Source organism: Eschrichtius robustus, chromosome 12 (assembly GCF_028021215.1).
Source record: "Eschrichtius robustus isolate mEscRob2 chromosome 12, mEscRob2.pri, whole genome shotgun sequence".
In the NCBI taxonomy this organism is placed as follows: domain Eukaryota; kingdom Metazoa; phylum Chordata; class Mammalia; order Artiodactyla; family Eschrichtiidae; genus Eschrichtius; species Eschrichtius robustus.
This window is the reverse complement of record NC_090835.1, coordinates 100,100,936-100,121,135: the sequence shown is the minus strand read 5'-3', so window position 1 is coordinate 100,121,135 and position 20,200 is coordinate 100,100,936. Positions and strand designations below refer to the sequence as shown.

At 38.7% G+C, this 20,200-nt stretch overlaps 1 protein-coding gene and 1 long non-coding RNA gene across 4 annotated transcripts in view; one reads left to right on the top strand and one right to left on the bottom strand.

Annotated features, from left to right (window-relative positions):
* LOC137773658 (uncharacterized) overlaps positions 1-8,445 on the bottom strand; it is a 180,440-nt gene extending 171,995 nt beyond the window's left edge. For all 3 annotated transcript variants that reach the window (XR_011075713.1, XR_011075712.1, XR_011075714.1), the window contains exon 1: positions 8,298-8,445. This is a non-coding gene — a long non-coding RNA (uncharacterized lncRNA). The remainder of the gene's footprint in view (positions 1-8,297) is intronic.
* Positions 8,446-8,794: 349 nt separating this feature from the next.
* Positions 8,795-20,200, top strand: part of TMEM170B (transmembrane protein 170B) — a 36,404-nt gene continuing 24,998 nt past the window's right edge. The window contains exon 1 of the mRNA XM_068559012.1: positions 8,795-9,443. Coding sequence (XP_068415113.1) covers positions 9,128-9,443 — 316 coding nt within the window. The 5' untranslated portion in view covers positions 8,795-9,127. The remainder of the gene's footprint in view (positions 9,444-20,200) is intronic.

Genomic DNA, 20,200 nt, shown 5'->3' with positions numbered 1-20,200 from the left:
TCTTAAGTACATATTATAGATCAATTTTTTTCCCAGATACTTCAACAGTTAAGCCCTAACTGGCTACTCACTGAAGCAATGATGGTATCTTTACTGGTGAATTTCCAACTGAGGTCCACTCAGCAATTTCTAAGTACATTTAAATACATGGCTTAATTTTTTCCTCCTCATTTCTTATACCTCAATATGCATGAGAAGGAAATGGCCTTGTTTTTCAAAGGCTTACAAAGAACAGAAAGGAATAAACTATGATTTCAAAATGCCTAATAATCTATTCACATCATGTTCAGAGTTTCAGAAATGAAGAAGGACAAGCAAAGGGAAAAAGGGTCATCTTTAACTTGCCCCCACTTTAACTTTCCCAGAAATTACAGACAGAAAGAAAAAAAGATCATTAACAAAACGTCACTTTGCTAAACAGAAACAGACTCATAGACCTAGAGAACGAATTTACGGTTACTGTGGGGAAAGGTTGGGGGAGGGATAGATTGGGAGTTTGGGATTGACATGTACGCACTGCTATATTAAAGATAAAATGCCTTTCCATGAAAAAAGAAAGTCACTTTGCTTAAAATGAGATCTTTTTAAATGGGACTCTTAGTTCACATGAAACACAAATTTTTCACTGTCTCATCTTCACCCTGGAGTAAATTAAATTCTTTATTCATCCTTCTATTGCATTCTGTGTCATATTTCACAGTGAAATACTAAGCTGCACTTTATTTGAGCTTGGAAATCCACCACAAATATAGGGAGGTTGAAATAAAAGAGGAGGCTCCCTTGGAGGCCAGACTCTGAGAAGCAAGAAATGCACCCTGGTTGCAGAGAGGAAGTTGCATTTTGTTGTACAACTTGTTGGTTACGCAGAACTCTTGGCCTAATCATGAGAGATGACATCTGTTCAACAATTGCACAACTTACTCCTCAGTCAATCAACATCTGTTAATTTGATTTGATTTATTTTTTTTTTTATTTATTTTTGGCTGTGTTGGGTCTTCGTTGCTGCGTACGGGCTTTCTCTAGTTGCAGTGAGTGGGGGCCGCTCTTCGTTGCGGTGCGCGGGCTTCTCATTGCGGTGGCTTCTCTTGTTGTGGAGCACGGGCTCTAGGCTTGCGGGCTCAGTAGTTGTGGCACACGGGCTTAGTTGCTCCACAGCATATAGGATCTTCCTGGACCAGGGCTCGAACCCGTGTCCCCTGCATTGGCAGGTGGACTCTTAACCACTGCGCCACCAGGGAAGCCCGTGTTAATTTGATTTTAAGACACAGTCTTCCATTCCTTTGGTCATCAAGAGTGATGGAGAAACTAAGAGAAGAAGCTGAGTGCCCTACTTGACACAACCTTTTCCCCAACTTAGAACTGGGTCACATGACCTTGGCTATGAAGAAGGCTCTAATTCAGCCTATCTTATTCTTATAATACCCTCAGCACTTATGGAATATATATATATATATATGGTGAATATATATGTCTGTAACTGAGTACACACATTGTATTACATATATAAATATATACATATATGTAATATATTTACTGACTACATACATATATTATGTAACATATATAAAATATATAATATATACTATTCCTGCAATATACAATACATATATGTATATTATTATACATATTACTATACGTTACATATAATACATATTAAAATAATATTATTGTATACTATATACAAGTATAATAACACATATTATGCATTACATTCTACATGTATACATAATAAACATACATTTACATATATATAATTATACAATGTTAGTGTATACTCAGTCACAGGTTGTTGTTAACTGTGTTCTATTGTTTCTAATGCATGTTTTATTCTATTAAACCAATGCTAAGGTCTTTAAGGGAAGGAACAGTGTTTTTCTTATCTTTTAACACATATGATTAGTATAATGAAAGAAAAGTGATGAAAATTATTAACTTCAGTTCAAACATACTTTTACAGTGGGCCAGATGTTCTCATTTTATTCCCAGTTACCCCAGATATTTACTATCCAGGTAGATACCAGGGGAACTGCAACAGGGCTGCAGCTCTCATGCAACACCAGCAAGAAATAAGATTTGTTGTTTAAACCAATGAGATTTTAAGTTTCTTTGTTATGTAGCATGGTCTAGTGAAACCTAAGGTATAGCCTAAAGCAGATCTAGTGGACAAAAATAAGTAAGATTATAGAAGACCTTTAGTAACGTAATAAATATGGTAGATCTTATTCATATAGACCACACTATTCCCTAAAAAACAGAGAATACACCTTCTTTAATTGTGTACTCACTTCCCCAAATTAACCATATACTGGGCTACAAAGAAAACATCAGTAAATCCCTCAAAGTGGAAATGGTATAAACAACATTCTTTGGCTACACAGTAATTAAACTATGAACTGCTAACAAATATAGAACCGCCTCCCTTTGAAAGTTGAAAGTTAAAAAAGAATCTCTCTTTTAAATAACTGCAAAGTAGAAATCAAAAGTAAGATGGCAGAATTTCTAGAAGATAACAACAGAAAATGTTAATAGAACATCATGTATCAAAAGCTACAGGATACAACCTAAGCAATGCTCAGGGCAAATTCAAAGTTAAATACTTACATTAAGAAACAAGAAAAAATATAAAGAAATGAATCAAGCAGCTAACATAAAATTTACAGAAAATAACAAAACAATCCAAAGAAAAGCAGAAGAAACTAACTGATAATGATAAAAGAAAAAAAGTGAAATAATATACAGAAACACAGAGAACTGATAAATACATCTAAGAGCTGATTAATTGGAAAAAATATAAAATGATTAGCAAATATAATTAAGATAAAATTAGAGAATGTGTAAGTTCACAAAATAAGCAACGTGTTGGAGAAGTTAAAAGATTTACAAGAGGTATTGATTAACACTGCAAGTTACTTTTAAAAATTGTATCAGATAGATAAAAATAGGTCAAATGAAAAAATTACAGAAAGAAATCAGGAAGAGAAAAAATATTGAAATGGATAAATTGCCATAGGAAAACAACACTACCTAGAAAAAAATTGACAAAGAGCTGCTTCCCTAAAGCATCGACAGCAGTTTTACAGTTGAATTTCACCAAACAACGAAGGAAAAGAAAAATCCAAACAACGACAGCTTCTAAATATTTTGTATAAAGCCAACACAACGTTAATTAGCAAAAATAAAAAATAAAAATAAAAACCACAAACTAAATTAAACACAATTCTAAAGAGAAACGTACAGATCAATCTCACTCACAATACTGATGACATAATTCTAATAAAAGATTAAGACATGGAATTAAGTAGCATATTGAAAGAATGAGAGATCATGACTAAGTGGCATTAACTCCAGAAACTCAAAGAAAATGTATTAGGAAAATTTTAATATAATCCTCATATATTTAGGACCAAAGGAAGAATCACATTGTCATATCCATAGATGCTAAAAAGAGACATATTCAACAACTTTTCAAAATCAAATTTCTTAATAAAATAAAACATTAAAATATCTCAACATCCCCTAAATTTATTTATAAATGTAACACGATTTCAGTGAAAATATAACCAGTAATAGTTTTAGAATTAGGAAGCTGATTTTAAAGTTCTTCCAGAATAATACACATTCAAGATTAATCAGGAAAAAAATTGAAAAATGAATAGAAAAGGAGGACCTATCTTAGAAGAACCTGAAGCATATTGTACAGTTAAAGAAAATAAAAATAGTGTGGTGCTGACACATTAATAGATAGATAGAACAAAAATGAAAGTCCAGAAATAAATCCAAGTATACATAGAAATTTTGAACATGATATAGCTGGTGTTTTAGGTCAGTGGGAAAATGATGGATTTTTCAATAAATGTTTTGGGACAACTCAGTTGCCATCTGGAAAAACAAAATTAGATCTCTACTAAACGTTTTACATTAAAAAAATTCCAAGTGGACTAAAGGTGTAAACAAAGACACCCATAAAATTTTTAGAAAAGATATGAGACTTAAAAAAACCAAATCTGAGAAGGGAAGACATTTTAAAGCATGGCGGAAGACTTAGATACCATAAAAGAAAAGGCTGACAACATAAGTATCAGAAATTTCTACATGACCAAAGAGTTTTGTTAAAGCTAAAAGGCTACTGACAAACTGAAAAAGATGTATACAGTACATATCACAAATGGTTAATTTGTTAAATATTTAAAAGCTCCTACATGTAAGTTTTTAAAAGATAAATTACCCAAAAGAAAAATGGGCAGAAGTGTCTAGAAAAGGCAATCCATATGTTCCTTCACACACACATAAAACGTGTCACCTCACTTAAAATCAGAAAATCGCTAATAAAATACACTGAAATACCATTTTCACCATTTTGTTCTTGGCATACAATGTTTTATGATGTTTAGCTCAACAATTAAGTACTTTAAGAATTGGGTTTACTGTGGATTATGCATCATGAATCTACAAGTGGCATTTAATCAACACATTATTTTATGTGTTTTATATTTGGCCTTCCATCCATAATATGACCAGACTGGATGCAGGGTAATTTCAGACACCGGTTTTTAGGGGGGAAACTGAGTCTCCTGGGCTGCCAAATGCAGGATTTTGTATGCGTGTGATTTTAGCAGAGTCTTTCTTTACACTCACATTCAGGCCTCAAAGAATGAATTCTTAGAGTTCAAATGTCGTGTATTATCTCTTTTAAAGACTTAGGATAATAAACAAGGAGCTACATGGCGGTGGGGAGTGGGCTGGGCAGCATCTGGCAGAAATTGGAAGGTAGGTGGTTTGTATGCACAGGTGGAGGGAAAACAACCAGGATGAGGTGGAAAATGGAGCTAGAGGCACGGGCAGGTACCTGCCTGTCCTTCCATCTCAAACATGCTCCTAACCCTCCATGACTGTGGGTGGACGTCATTTCCCACTGCCAGTATAGGGCATCTCTCTGCTCTTTTCTGAACAGGGCTGGACCCCTCAGCAGCCCCACAGTGGTGACCTGGCACCCTAGGTATGCCATATCTTACTGCAGAGACAAAATAGGACATACCTTGTTTGTCTGATTTACTGTGATGGAAATGTCTCTTGACTCTTAACAGGTGTTCTGAGAAACATTTCAGCAAGTAAATTTCAGTGCAGTACCTATTTTAAAATAATATGCACGACCATTTCTTCCTCTTATTTCTGTCATTTCTTCCAACAGAATTTTATATTCTTCTTCAAAAAACCAACAGTGTTTTCGTTTTGTGTGTGTGTGTATGTGTGTGTGTGTCCGTATAAGAACAAGATACAAGATTTGGGCAGAAGTGAGGTTTTGTGTATAGATTTTGAAAAAAAAAGTAGTCTAATAGTGTTATAAAATTTAACACTATTAAATTAGTGTTATGAAATTTCAACCCATCCTTGTGAAAATTAAATGAGCTAATATGTTGTACTTGGCACAAGGCCTGGCAGGAGGAAGGAGCTATGTGTTGATTATTACTTAGTTAAATGACGCCACAAATCTGAAGAGGTACCATTATTATTTCCATTTTAAAGCTAGTAAGTGATGCAGCCAGTGTTCAAACCATATTCTCCAGATAATGAATCTTTTAAACCTGCACCATCACTCAGAGTTTGGAGCTGCTGAAATGTGTCGCGAGATGAAATTAGGTTGCCTATGTAATGTGACTCTGTGATGTAGTACTGTACAGCGAGAAAGGAAGATAATAAAGGAGAAAGATGTCCTCATAGTTAATGTTTTTCTCAAAGAATCAATATCACTTTATATTCTAATTGACTTTAAAAGCTTTCTTCTGGGCCCTCTCTGGACAATTAATAGGATTCCTAAGACTTATGGGTGTTCCCTTACTTGTGTGTAAGAAATAAACCAGGAACTCTTTGTGAATTGTTATTTATTTCACATGCAAGGGCACGGGGCTAAAAGAGACCTCTAGGATTTATTTGGGGTGTTCCCTGATTTCTGGCAGGAATGTGACTAAACCATTCCTTGACCGGTGTATTAACTCAATACTGAAAATCTGCAAGGAAAGAAACTACACAACTTCCACCTGCATTAATTCAGTTTTGGGTTTCATAACCTTGGCCATTGGGAAATGTTCAATTCACTTAAGAGTATACGCTTCCAACATATCATTATGTTTATCATTAGCTTTATCAAGGCAAACACAAGTTGAATGCAAGGTATCAGCCTAGAGAGCTGAGACCTTATGAATCTTCAAATCCTATAGATAATGCCTAGCACAGAACATTATTATAGATAACAGATGCCAAATAAATGCTTACTGAATTGAGCTGAATGGCAAGGGAAACGTTGTCTGGTTATCAAAGTGCATTATCGATTTGAGCCTTCCTTGCTGTGTCTTACTTTCTCATTTCCAGAAATGAACACTTAGGTTCCATTAAAAAAATTATGTGAAACAAGAAAAATGCTGACTTTTCTATGAAGTTTATTCAATTATTAATTCAACAAATATTTGATGAACACCATGTGCTAGGCACTGTCCCAGGTTCTGAATATTTTAAATGCATGCTACCATGTTTTAAACAGTAGTGTGTAATAATAAGAACCCCACTGATTCCGTGTAAACTAACTAAAAGTTCCTGATGTGAGAGTTTAATGAGCTGCTGCTTAGAGAGTTTGATATGAACCCTTCATTGAATGTAGTCATATTCTCTAATACCGCTAATCATATAATATCAAATCTCTTATTGGTAATCATTAGGTAACCTGCATCTCCCCATCCAGAACCTTAAAGGTATGGAGTTGATAGTGAGGTAAGGAGGATGGTGTGGCTACTGGAAAGAATGAACAGACTAGGAACTCAGAAACTGGGCTGTGAAGTGGTGTCACCTCTGTAAGGCACTTCATTCTGCAGAATCAGTTTCACCTATCTGTAAAATAAAGTGAATTGGCAAAGTGGTAAAGCCCCTTTTAAGTCTGACTATTTTATAATCTTAAATTAAGATCTCATTAATTCTAAATCCTTAGGAGACGATAACTCCACATGATGAGTTTTGGCTCAGTTCTTATTAGTGATGCAGACTGTTCCCTTTCCTCCTGTGTTGTGACATCAAACAGACAATACATATGCCAACTAAAAATGGTTTTCTGCCTTCTGGTTCTGTAACAATGAAGCCAGTAGCCACTGCAGTCGCTAACCTTCCCCACACCCTGAAAGGAGTTCAGGGTGGAGATCAGGAATGAGGCCCTCTGTGCTCCAGGAAAAACTGGCAGAACAGGTCTTCAGTTACGTATTTTCAGGAGAAGATTTTATGAGCCCAATTTCTTGCATCTTCTCATACCTAGAAAAGCCCTAAAATCATTAACAGAGACACCTGCTCCTCGTGACTAGCACCAACCTTCTTGTGACCAGCAGCAACTTTCTGCCAAAATGTGTGCTTAAGGGCACATACGCCCCCTTCACCAAAGTCACGTATATACTGACCTCCTCCGCACCTCGTCAGAGCAGCTGCTCAGAGCTACCTGAAAGGCTGTATCCCCGGCTACAGTTCTCGTTCTGCCCCAAATAAAACTTAACTCACACCTCTCGCGCTGTACGTTTTTTCAGTTGACACATACATACGTATATAAATATACATATGTATATTTTAAGGTGGTCACCAAGAACACCCTTTACAGGTGATCCAACCCTCCTGCGTTTTGCCCAAAGTACTTGATGATTTAGCTACAGCATGAACTTCGGCGTCCTTTGCAGATTTTCTTTTCAGACGGTAAAGAGGTTGAAAAAGGATGGGGAGAGGCGGGCTGACTGGTGCATATGTTGTTATTGCCAAAACTTAATTCTTATTTTTCAAGATAAAAGGTTTCAGACTTCAAGGAGGAGTTCACTTTGTTGTGGCTGAATTTTAGACAGTTTCTCGGGCTAACGGTGGATATGGAGAAAGGCAACAAACCACGGGAAGAGAGGTCTAGTTTAAGTCCTGAGCGGGGAGGGGCGGGGCGGGGGCGGGTAGATAAAGGAGACTTTTACAATTTAGGTAAAGAGAGTACTGCAACGAAAAAAGAGCTAGCCCCGAGGGTGGCCTTGAGGTGTAGGACACCTGCCCAGCCCCGGCACTGCAGGTGATTTCAGATGCCGGAACCACGGGAGGCCCAGGTTCTTGCTGTGGGTAGGACTGGATGAATCGTAAAGTGGGTCTGTTTCTGCTTTAATGGCTTTCGGATATATTCTGCAAGTAGTGACCTACCCAGGTCATCTGACTCACCCCCCCCCCAAAAAAAACCCCACAAACTGACAAATCTAAAATGTTGAGATATTTACACCTGTTAGAAAAAGTTGTACTCAAACCTTTTTATCCAGTGTATTTCATTCGAAGCCAAAGATGTGAAGTGTCACAGCATCCACCTGACGGAGTTTGACACCTCGCTCCCCGCCACGTAGGGTCGGGGCTGCAGCTCAGCCTGGAGCTCCAGCGCCGCCCGGATTCTCCCAGGGCGCGCGCCCGGGGCCGGGGGGCCGGGGGCAAGGAGGGCGTGGAGCTGGTTCCCCTGGAGCGCCCAGTCAGCAGCGAGGCCCGGCGGTGGCGCTAGTGACGTAGGCCGCGCTTCCCTCCGCCCCACCGCGGGCCGAGGCTCAGCCCCGGCAGCCTCGCGAGCTCGCGCGCGCGAGAAGCAGGAGGAGGAGGGCTTTGGGGCCGGCCGGCTGTCGGAGGGCGACGGGTCGCGGGAAGGGGGGAGAGTGAGCATGCGCAGCAGCTCCGTGGAGAGCGGGGGAGGTGGGGACCCGTGCGCGCGCGCACGATCGGCCCGGGGCGGCCGCGGGTGGAGGGGGCGGTTCCTCGAGTGTCGGCGGCAGGAGGGTTGGCAGGCTGGCGGCAGGTGCTGCCGCGGCCGCCGCCGCCGCCGCCGCCACCGCCGCCTCCGCCTCCTCCGAGTCCCGGGTCTGCTCGTCCTCTCGCGGTGATGAGCTGAGCCCCGTCGGGGGCTGCACCTGCCGGCTGCCCATCACCCCGGACCTCCCGGCGTGACCTCGGCCTCCTCGCGTGCCCGGCCCCCGCGGCGGGCGCCGAGCTGCTCCTGAGAGGGAGCGGCAGCGGCCTCCTCCGACCCGAGTCCTCGCTCGGGGGGCCGCGCGGGGAGAGCGCCCGGCCCCCTCCCCTCCCCAGTCCGCCGTCCTCGATGTCTCCCCGGCGGGGAGGGGGCTGCCTGGGAGACGCGCTGAGCGGCCCCCCCCGGAGGCCCGTCGGCGGCAGCAGCAGCGACCAGCCCGGCGACCCGAAGCCTCCCCCGGCGGCGGCGGCCTGGAGGAGCCGCGCACCCGCCGCCGCCCCCGGAGCCTCGCAGCCGCCGCCGCCGCCCGGCGCCCGAGGAGAGGGCGGCGGGCGTCCCCCAGGGAAGATGAAGGCGGAGGGGGGCGACCACTCCATGATCAACCTGTCGGTGCAGCAGGTCCTGAGCCTCTGGGCCCATGGGACGGTGCTGAGAAACCTTACGGGTAATTGAAGCGCCCGGGGTGGGGACCGGGATGCGGTGCCGCCCCTCGCCTCCCTTCTCCCTCCCTCGGAGGGGAAGCGCTCCTCGCCGCCCCACCCCCGTGCGCGCCCCGCTCGGGAGCTCGCGGTCCCAAGTCCTGGCGAGGAAGGTGTTAATTGGATCCGCTCCGCTCCTGTTCTGGGGGCGCCGACGCCAGTCCCCCGAGACCCCGGCTCCAGAAGCGCTGGGGGAGAATCCACGACCCCCGCCTCCCTTCCCTTCCTGCATCGGGAGGGCCGGCGACCGCCCTGCCTCTGTAGTACGCGCGGAATTGCTTTAGCGCTGAGACTTGAGTACAGTTAGCCTTTATTTATCTCCCCACCTCCATACACACACACACGCACACACACACACGCACACGCGCGCGCTTGCTTCTTGCTCTTTAGGTCTTTTTCTAGTTTAGCTCTTTTTCTTTCTTGCAAATCTCAAATCGAATGCAGGACTTAAATTCCCTCTCACAATGATCAGTTTGCTTCAACTGTTAATTTGTTTTTGCCATATAAATGACTCATTAAGTAGATTATATTAGGTCACGGGCTGGGTCAAGGTCTAGTGAATTCTAAGCACTTTTTGCTTTAACCGTATATCTCCTCTCTCTCCTATTTCCTTTTGTCTGTCTGTCTCCCTCTGGCGTCAAGCTGCTGCTTCTGTGACATTTGATAATTTTGTGTATTTCCCTTCATACGTCAAGGCTATCAGGAGGGAATTGGACTTAATATATTATAGTAATTAACATCAATTTCTAGTTGTAAAAGTGAGCAATAATACTCATAAACTTTTAAAATCAAATTTGTAGGTCTGGTTTGTGGAGAAACTTCTGGCTTGGTTAATGCAGAAATGCTTGTATTATACCCTGACTTTAAAAAATACTCGCTAAAGATTAGTGTTTACGAGAAAGTGATTTCAGTTGCAGTTTGATGACTCCTCAGTGCGTGCTTCTCAGGGAAAAATCTTAAAAACATACTCAGGATTTAAGTTTTGAAAATGTATAAGACAGCTAATTTTGATAGAGCATTAGTATTTCAAAATGCATTATGTTAAACTGGTTAAGAGTATGGAGAGTATTTTACAAATATAACCTATCTTGATAGGATACAAGATATTATAAAATCTAGCATTACATGGAATTCAGATATTCATAGAGAAAAGTTGGGATTATTTACCACCAGGTTGAGTTTGAAGACGCTGGGTGCCTTGAATGTGGAAACTGCTATATAAAATTAACATGGATTCTGGATTGATTTATGGTGCCCTCACTTTTAATCTGTGGTTATTTAACTTGGAGCACACTGACCTTACATGATGGTTGCAGGTCAGGAACATGTTTTTAGTTCTGAAAACCTACACTGACATAAGAACCATTTCATAATTCAACTGAATTTTGAGATAGACCACTTTATCTTACTGATGGCTTTCCTTGTGTTTATCCACTGTTAATATTTCACATGTTGTATGAATTATGTTCATTGGAGTAAAATGAAAAATAAGGATTTAAGAATATGTATTTGTATATGTTAATGACTGGCTTAGCTCATCGGTGGGTATTTAGAGAAAATTAGCTTTGGGAACCACAGAGTAAATGTAAATGTAACTTACCTCTTGGACAGATTTAACAATATTTTAAAATATTTACTTTAACATTCTGAATCATTATAGTGGCTTCCAGTTCCCATAGGTCAACCGTTAGGCTAACAATAGTAGTTTCAGCCCAGGGTTAGCTCTAATTATCTCCTAATATAATCTTAATAATCAGCTGTTGCTCATTGGACTTTGCCATTTTATAAGGGATATGGGATATGCTGAACATCCAAAACCAGGACTGAGGTGGGACTGAGGAGCATGGGAACCTCTCCTAGGAAATTTAAATAGAGTCTAAGTACGCAAAATTCTGTCAAAATGGAGAAAATAGATTAGGAATAGGCTTCACCAGCAGGTGAATGTACCACGTTAGGAACCACATCACTGCTAAAAAGTAGACTCCGTAAGTGGTAACATTCTGATGTGGTTCATTATGGCCTTCTCCATGCTTGTGACCTTCGCGATCCCATATGCAGCTTGATCATTAGTTAAGTGATGCCTCCTACAGTGCCATTTTTTTTTTTCAGCTTCATAATTAAGATGTAAGTGAAAATTGTTTGTTTTTTATTTTTTTTAACATTTTTATTGCAGTATAATTGCTTTACAATGATGTGTTAGTTTCTGCTGTATAACACAGTGAATCAGCTTTATGTACACATATATCCTCATATCCCCTCCCTCTTGCATCTACAGTGCCATTTAGAACTTAGTCGATTAGAAACAAACACACAGCTTCTAAAACAAGATGACTCCTATTTATTGAATGCCTGCTATGTATCAGGCAATTTACATATATTATTTCTAATCTTCAGAGTAACTCTCCAAAGCAGATTTACAAAGAAGCTCAGAGAGGTAAAGTTGGCCCACATCAAATAGCTTGAAATGGCTGAGCTAGACTTGAAACACCTCTCTGCCTACAGAACTACTCTCTCCCCCTTTCCAAGCTGCTTTAGCTACTTCTTCTCTGTTCTCTATAAACAGAATGAATTAAGTGCTTCATCTTGTTCCTTCAGCTCCTTATACATGCTTTTGTTGTTATATTTGTCAATTACATTTTAATCTTTATTTGTCTCTTCTAGACTGTGAGCTTTTTGAGGGTGGGGTCATTGTTGTAATCATGGAATTCTGGAATCCTAGTGTATTGTATCTGGCACGTAGTATATGCTCAATGCATGTTTATTGAATTGAGCTTTTAAAACAATACTTAACAGTTGCATGATTAAAACATTCTAGTTGCCTTATTTTTCAGCTACATCTGTTTGAGTGAATATGCTTTTAACTAGGACATAAGGTGTTTAAGCAATTCATATAGATAATTGTCATACTTTTAAAACACACAAATGCTTTTTTTGTGCTAGTTACCGTTCTTTCATGGATTTTATTTAATCTTTTCAACCATCTTGAGAGAGATTAGTGTTTATCCTTATTTTACAGGTTCAGACATTGAAGCAAAGAGTAACTTGATTAGATCTGGTAGCTAATAAGTGAAAAATTATTACCTTTTTTCAGATTATGATAACACATATTAAGTCAGAAGGCATTTTTGTCATCATCATAAACTTGGAAATGAAACAGGTCATAGAAAGGAGCATAGTGTAGAACCAGACTGATTTAGATTTAAGAAATGACTGTGAAGGATTTGCAGAAATCTCGTTAATAGGAGTTCTGGTTAATTAAAAAGTAAATAAAAGGGTAATGTACTCTCATCTTTTATTTTTTTCAGTTAACAGGTATGATTTATTCCTCTGTCTGTATCTTATCCCATAGGTGAAGCAGAATTATTGACCTTTTTATCTCAGAGACCAATCTTTTGAAAGTAGTCTTGTGTATGTATTACTTTGATAGAAATAGATTTTTTAAAAGTGATGACAACTAGAAATTAGAATTAGCCTAACATTTTAGAGCTAGAAGTTATGTAGTTTGATAACTTCCTTTTAGAAATACTGGGATATACATGGCTGGGATCAAACAGTCATTTAATGACAGAGCCAGGACTAGAACTGCTGTTCACTGACTCTCAGTTCTGTGCCTTTTGCTTTTATTTCACATCTGATTTTAACTCAGGCAGGTCTGATAGATGATAAATCTTAAGGCACTTAAGAACAGCTTTGTAAGTATTTGCCCCAAATGAGCCCAAGAATGGGTGAATGGAACTAATTTTTGTCCAGAAATAAAAGATACTGTACAATGTAAGATATTATTGAATAGTGATAATAATAGTAATGATCTTTCTAAAATTTTAAGTTGCCATAGCCTATGTAAAAGTTAGTGATCCATATTTACTATATATCTAGTTTTAGAAATCCTGCCAAGTTCAATCTCTTTTTTCTCCTTCCTGGAAGACAGTAGTACTATGGGGATTTCATAAAGAGATTAGCACCTGGAGACCCCCATCTTTGTCACTTCATAACTATTGCCAGAGTTCTCTTCTGTATGTCACTTCCCACAGTGTGTGATTCTCAGGATTCCTAAATTGTTTGTTAACTGTGTATAGGTTATATGCTTATTCAGCTCACTCAAGTAGAGAGATAAGTGGCTTCCTTCCTTCTCATATAGTTTTTCTTTCTCTGAATATGTCCTAAATTCCTCTTCCCCACCACAACCTAAAATTAGAGTCAGAATGTATATACTCTTTCAGTTTTATGGGTAACCTAACTTCAAAAAAACGATCTACAGTGAAATGTATCCTTTTGCTTTACTTTTATTTTCTTCAACTATTTTGGCTCCCAACTTTGTGTTCCCACCCAAATTTGGTTGCTAAGAGTTTAGAGAAAAATTTTTTACTTAGAAGGAGGCAGGATCCCTAACCCCCCGGATAAACACAGAGCCGGGCTCGGGTTGGGAAAGGAATAATTGGTTCCTCGGAAAAAAGGCAAAGTCTGGCCTCAGGCTCATCCCCTCTCTCAGTGTCAGCAGCAAGTGTGGGCGCAGGTGCTCCTCTCTCTTTATTGGTATAAACATCGGGAAGCTGGGAATTCAAACTGGAATGAAGGTCAAGTGTGTGTGTGTGTGTGTGTGTTTACAAAATATATATATGTGCTTATTTATTTTTACTATATATATACACAGTTATGTTTCCCTCTTAGATTTTTTAGTTGCTAAGCCACTTTAGTGTTAATAGTGATTATCAGAAAAAAAAAGAGAGAAAGGGGGAAAAACTTGGGTACCTAGTATACATACTTGTAATTGTTCACACCTCATACTAGTATAGCCAGCAACTTTCTTTGGTGGTGCTCCCAAACAGGTATGCTTCTCTCAGTACCTGCACGTATTCTAGTGTCCCATTAGGTTAAGTTCCTCCTCCTAAATGTTCTATTATAGGAGGTGAGTTTATGCAGATAAAATTATTTCAGATGTCCAATTATAGAAATTTATGTTTTGTAAATGTAGCCCTAAAGACAATGTGCTACTCTTCAATATTTGTGCCAGACCCCAAAATTTACTTTTTCTGAAATACATGTGAAAAATCCCTTACTCTTTTGTGGTACTGAGCCAATTAATAAGTGCTGGTATGATTTGTACTTTATAGGACTTTGCCATTTGGAAGAATTACCTGTGTTATCGAGAATGAAGCCACTGTAATTTTTCAAAAATTAGAATTGCCATCTTCAGGTTTTTACTTTCCTAATACCCATCTCATTATCTTTGAATCATATATCAGTATCCTCTGGCGGTACCACATCCAAGGTCCAAATGATATTTCTTAAACCTAAAGCAATTTCCAGATAAGTCTTGGGACTGTGTAAGCTATGATTTTGATTCTTAAATGGTTAACTATCAGAATATAAATATATTTATCTTTGCTTTGTTTAGTGATTGGAATAAAGGACCAGAAAAGTAAGATAATTCAGGAAGAGAAGTTAGAATAACTAGGGATATTTTTCCTGTAGAAAGGAATTCTAAACAGAAGAGGAAGGATGAGGCAGAGGTGGGGAGGAGGAATTGGAACCAGGGAAGGAAACTGGAATTAAGAATGGTCAGATGTAAGAGGAGAGCCCAGAGAATTCAGCGCATTGAACTTACCTTAGAATCAGATGAATAATTCTAATAATGGCTATATTTATTGAACCCCTACTATATGTCAGGTACTATACAAAGCATTTTGCATGCATTTTACTTACTATAATTGAAGTGGCCATAGAATGTATTGTTTTATTAAATGTATATAGAAGAATTATACTAAAAAGCAGCATCTAGCATTTTCAAGGATCAATCTTGTTGGATATTTCTTGATCATGAGCATTTGCCAGTCTCTGTGGTGAACACTGATAAACAAAAATGAAAATGTCAATCATTGTCCATAAGGGGTTCATGGTGTAGAGAGGCGAACTAACCTTCAGGTTAAGTCGTACTTCGGCGGCTTGCTGAGTTCAGGGAGAACCAGGTAATGGGACTTTGAAGACAACAAAAGAGGTAGAGAGCAGAGAAAGAACCTGTTTAAGGGATGATGGAGAGAGAGGAGAGGTGATCTGTTTTGAGGATGGTTCAGGAATACCACCAGGACTTGATTAAATTTAAAAGTATTTTATTGCTCTTGGATAACTATGTGTAGCCAATATGTTTTCTTTTATTAATTAATAATTAATTAATTAATTAGGGGGCTGCATTGGGTCTTAGTTGCTGCACACAGGGTTTCTCTAGTTGCGGCGAGCGGGGGCTACTCTTCGTTGAGGTGCATGGGCTCTAGGCACACGGGCTTCATTAGTTGTGGCGCGTGGGCTCAGTAGTTGTGGCACACGGGCTTAGTTGCTCTGCGGCATGTGGGATCTTCCTAGACCAGGGCTCGAACCCGTGTCCCCTGCATTGGCAGGCAGATCCTTAACCACTGCACCACCAGGGAAGTCCCGCTAATATGTTTTCATTATAAAATTCTCTCTCTCTCCAGTCCCTACCATGAATTACTTTAATCCAATATGGTTACTAAATCTTGCTACATATCAGAATTACCTGGGGCTGGTTGAGGGTACAGTCCATAGACCCAGTCCACAGCTATGGAATTAGAATCTTTGAGACCAGGGCCTAGGAAGGTACATTTTAAACTAGCTCTTAAGGTGATTTTATTACTGAGAGCTCAAGGATTGGGAACACTGGATTTTTAAAAAGTGAAGCTTTTTTGTGATCAATTTGTAACTGTGTTGTGATATATAATGCAAGTGAATGTGGAGTGTTTAGTATAGCTAAAGACTTATTAAAATTTCAAGATCAATGACTCATTTCCAAGAGGATGCTATAACCCAGTTTTTTTAGGTGACTGTCTTTTAACATTAGAGGTTAATATTAGAATTTATCTTTTAAAAATGTTTTCTTTACTTATATGAGCTATTAGCTATAGAGAAAAATTCTTATTAAATGGTAGTACTTTAAAAATTCTAAACAGTTCAGTTATATTTAATCTGAAGTATATGGGAGAACTAAACATTAACAATGTTTATGTAAATACTTACATAATGTGCAGTTATTGGAACTTCCCCCACTAGGATAAATTGGGTTCTGCTATATTTTTGTTTGCAAATGAAGAGTCTAAAGAAGCAATAGGATCCTTGAATTCATGAGTCAGTAAACAGTTTTATCCTTGAATGCTATTAATTGTCTCTCGTACTTTAGAAAAGCCACATATTTTTTTTTAATATCTTTATTGGAGTATAATTGCTTTACAATGGTGTGTTCGTTTCTGCTTTATAACAAAGTGAATCAGCTATACATATACATATATCCCCATATCTCCTCCCTCTTGCGTCTCCCTCCCACCCTCCCTATCCCACCCCTCTAGGTGGTCACAAAGCACCGAGCTGATCTCCCTGTGCTATGTGGCTGCTTCCCACTAGCTATCTATTTTACGTCTGGTAGTGTATATATGTCCATGCCACTCTCTCACTTCATCCCAGCTTACCCTTCCCCACTCCCCATGTCCTCAAGTCCATTCTCTATGTCTGCGTCTTTATTCCTGTCCTGCCCCTATGTTCTTCATGACCATTTTTTTCTTAAATTCCATATATATGTGTTAGCATATGGTATTTGTTTTTCTCTTTCTGACTTCAGTCTGTATGACAGACTCTAGCTCCATCCACCTCACTATAAATAACTCAATTTTGTTTCTTTTTATGGCTGAGTAATATTCCATTTTATATATATGCCACATCTTCTTTATCCATTCATCTGTCGATGGACACTTAGGTTGCTTCCATGTCCTGGGAAAAGCCACATATTTAACCAGACCTTGGTTTCCTCATCTATAAGACAATCCAATGACAACAATTTTCACATTGATGTTAAAGGAAAGATGATCTAAAAATTTTAATGAGTTAAGAAAAAAGTTGAGAGATTTTACTGTGAGTTAAGAAAAACATTTACCCGTTTGCATATAAATTTGTTTTTTTAGTCTTTAAAATTAAGAAGCTTTCTTTTTTAAGTGGGGCTTCAGACCTTTAATATGCTAATTTGTAGAGTGAGGTTTAAGACCTAGAAAATCTTTGTTCTCTGAATACCATTTAATAGTTCTTAGAATTAGGCCTTCTTAAGACTTGGTTTAGGAAACTCTGGATTCAATATCTGATGATCCCTTCCAGTTCTGAAATTATCTGTGTTTTTGTTTTTTAACCCCAGTATGGCATAACTGCTTCCTGAGGACTACTGTCATCATATCAAAGGTGTGACTGTTCTGACCGTGCTTGTGCATTACTTGTTTTCCTAGTTGTGCTTTTATTTTCTGATCTGTTATTCATTTGGTCTCTTATTTAGATTTAATTTTAAGAATTTGTTACATTGGGAGTTTCATTATAAGTTATGCTCATTGATGTGAAAAGTTCATTTTTGAGTGTTCAGTGTAAAGATCCTTTGGAAATACTGTATCATGAGATTGTAACATTTTATCAGTCACTGAAAAGATTATTTTTTAGGTCAGTGACTGATTCAAACAAATATGTTGTTACTGACATTTTTTTGGTAGGACATGTATAATTTAAGATGCTTAAGGGCATATAAGTAATAACAATTGAAACTATTGTATATTGCTCTGTTATAACTTCATAATAGATTCGGATTTTGCCATTTAATCCTTATACTTTTATAACTGAGTAACTAATCAATTATGGGAAAGAACAAATTGAATGGCATCTTTTAGGAAGGTAGTGCTATGGCTTAAATGTAAAGCAAATTTTGAACTATTTTAAATAGCCTTAACCTGATTTTTTTTTACAGCAAATGATATTCTGATTGTTTTAAATTAAAAATTTATTTTTCTAAGAATTTTTTTTCTATTCAATGATGAGTACTGTAAGTTACAGTTTAAAATTATATAATTAGCTGGTGAAAGGGTAATTTAGTTTAAGTGGGTAATAAACAGTATTGCCGTAAGCTTTGAGAGAGGCAGTATATTCAAGCAGCTCTTGAAGGTGTCACAATTAAATTTAAAAACTAATGTTTTTGCTCTCTTTTAAGAAGTGGAAGCAGACAGCTATTAAATATCTACAGTAGCTTTAACTTTGATGTTAAATGAGGCTTCAAGTGAAAAAACGCAACAACTTATTTTTAAATCTGGTTAAAATATTAGAATGATTAAAAATAAGAAAACATATCTTTTTTTAAAAATTAATTAATTAATTAATTTTTGGCTGCGTTGGGTCTTCGTTGCTGCGCGCGGGCTTTCTCTAGTTGCGGTGGCTTCTCTTGTTGCGGAGCACAGGCTCTAGGCGCGTGGGCTTCAGTAGTTGTGGCACACGGGCTCCGTAGTTGTGGCTTGCGGGCTCTAGAGCTCAGGCTCAGTAGTCGCGGCACACGGGCTTAGTTGCTCCACAGCATGAGATCTTCCCCAACCAGGGCTCGAACCCGTGTCCCCTGTACTGGCAGGTGGATTTTTAACCACTGTACCACCAGGGAAGCCCAGAAAACATATCTTTTATGTTTACCTTCATTTTAATTTTCTTTGTTGCTCACTTCTTTGTGGAGCGTTAAGTTTGCATCTAGTATTACACTCCTGTTTGAAGAGCTTCCTTTAATATGCCGTGTAGCACAGGTCTACTGGCAGTTAATTTCTCCAGTTTCTTTTTTTTTTTTTTCTGGAAAAAAGTCTTCATTTCACCTCCAGTTTTGAAAAATGTTTCTCCTGAATATAGGTTCAGGCTTTGCATTTTTTTCCCTTTTAGTCTTTTAAAGTGTTATTGTATTTTGTCATCTGGTTTGGTTGCTTCTGATGAGAAGTTTGCTGTACTTTTTATCTTTGTCCCTCTGTGTGTAATGTGTCTTTTTTTCTCTTTCTTTTTTCCTTATTTCTTCTTCAATACTTCCCCTTTATCTTTGGTTTTTTAGTCATTTCACTGTGGTGAATCTAGGTATGTGTGTGTGCTTTATTTTTGTTTTGTTATTTTTTAGTTCTTTTGGGAGGTCTTTATCTTGCTTAGGATTCTCTGGTAGTCTTAGATTTGTGGTTCGATATCTTTTATTATTTTTAGAAATTTTCGGCCACTATTTCTTTAAATATTTTTCTTCTCCATTATCTCTTTCTTCTCCATCTGGGACTCCAATTACATGTATGTTAAACCATTGGAAGTTGTTCCATAGCTTTTGGATGGTTCCTTTTTTCCCTCCTACTACTTCTTTTTTTTTCCCCCACTCTTTTTTCTCTTATATTTCAATTTGAATAATTTCTATTTGTCCACTTTTACATTCACTGATTCTTTTTTTAAAATTTTTTATTGAAATGTAGTTGATTTATGATGTGTTAATTTCAGGTGTATAGCAAAGTGATTCAGTTATATAGATAGATAGGTAAACAGATTCTTTTTTAGATTCTTTTCCATTATAAGTTATTACAAGATATTGAGTATAGTTCCCTGTGCTATACAGTAGGTCCTTGTTGGTTATCAATTTTATGTATAGTAGTGTGTATATTTTAATCCCAAACTCCTAATTTATCCCTCCCGAACTTTCCCCTTTGGTAACCATAAGTCTGTTTTCTATGTCTTTGAGTCTATTTCTGTTTTGTAACTAAGCCCACTTGTATCATTTTTTAGATTCCACATATAAGCAATATTATATGCCAGGGGTCCCCAACCCCCAGGCCATGGACGGGTACCGGTCTGCGGCCTGTTAGGAACCGGGCCGCACAGCAGGAGGTGAGTGGCGGGTGAGTGAGCGAAGCTTCAT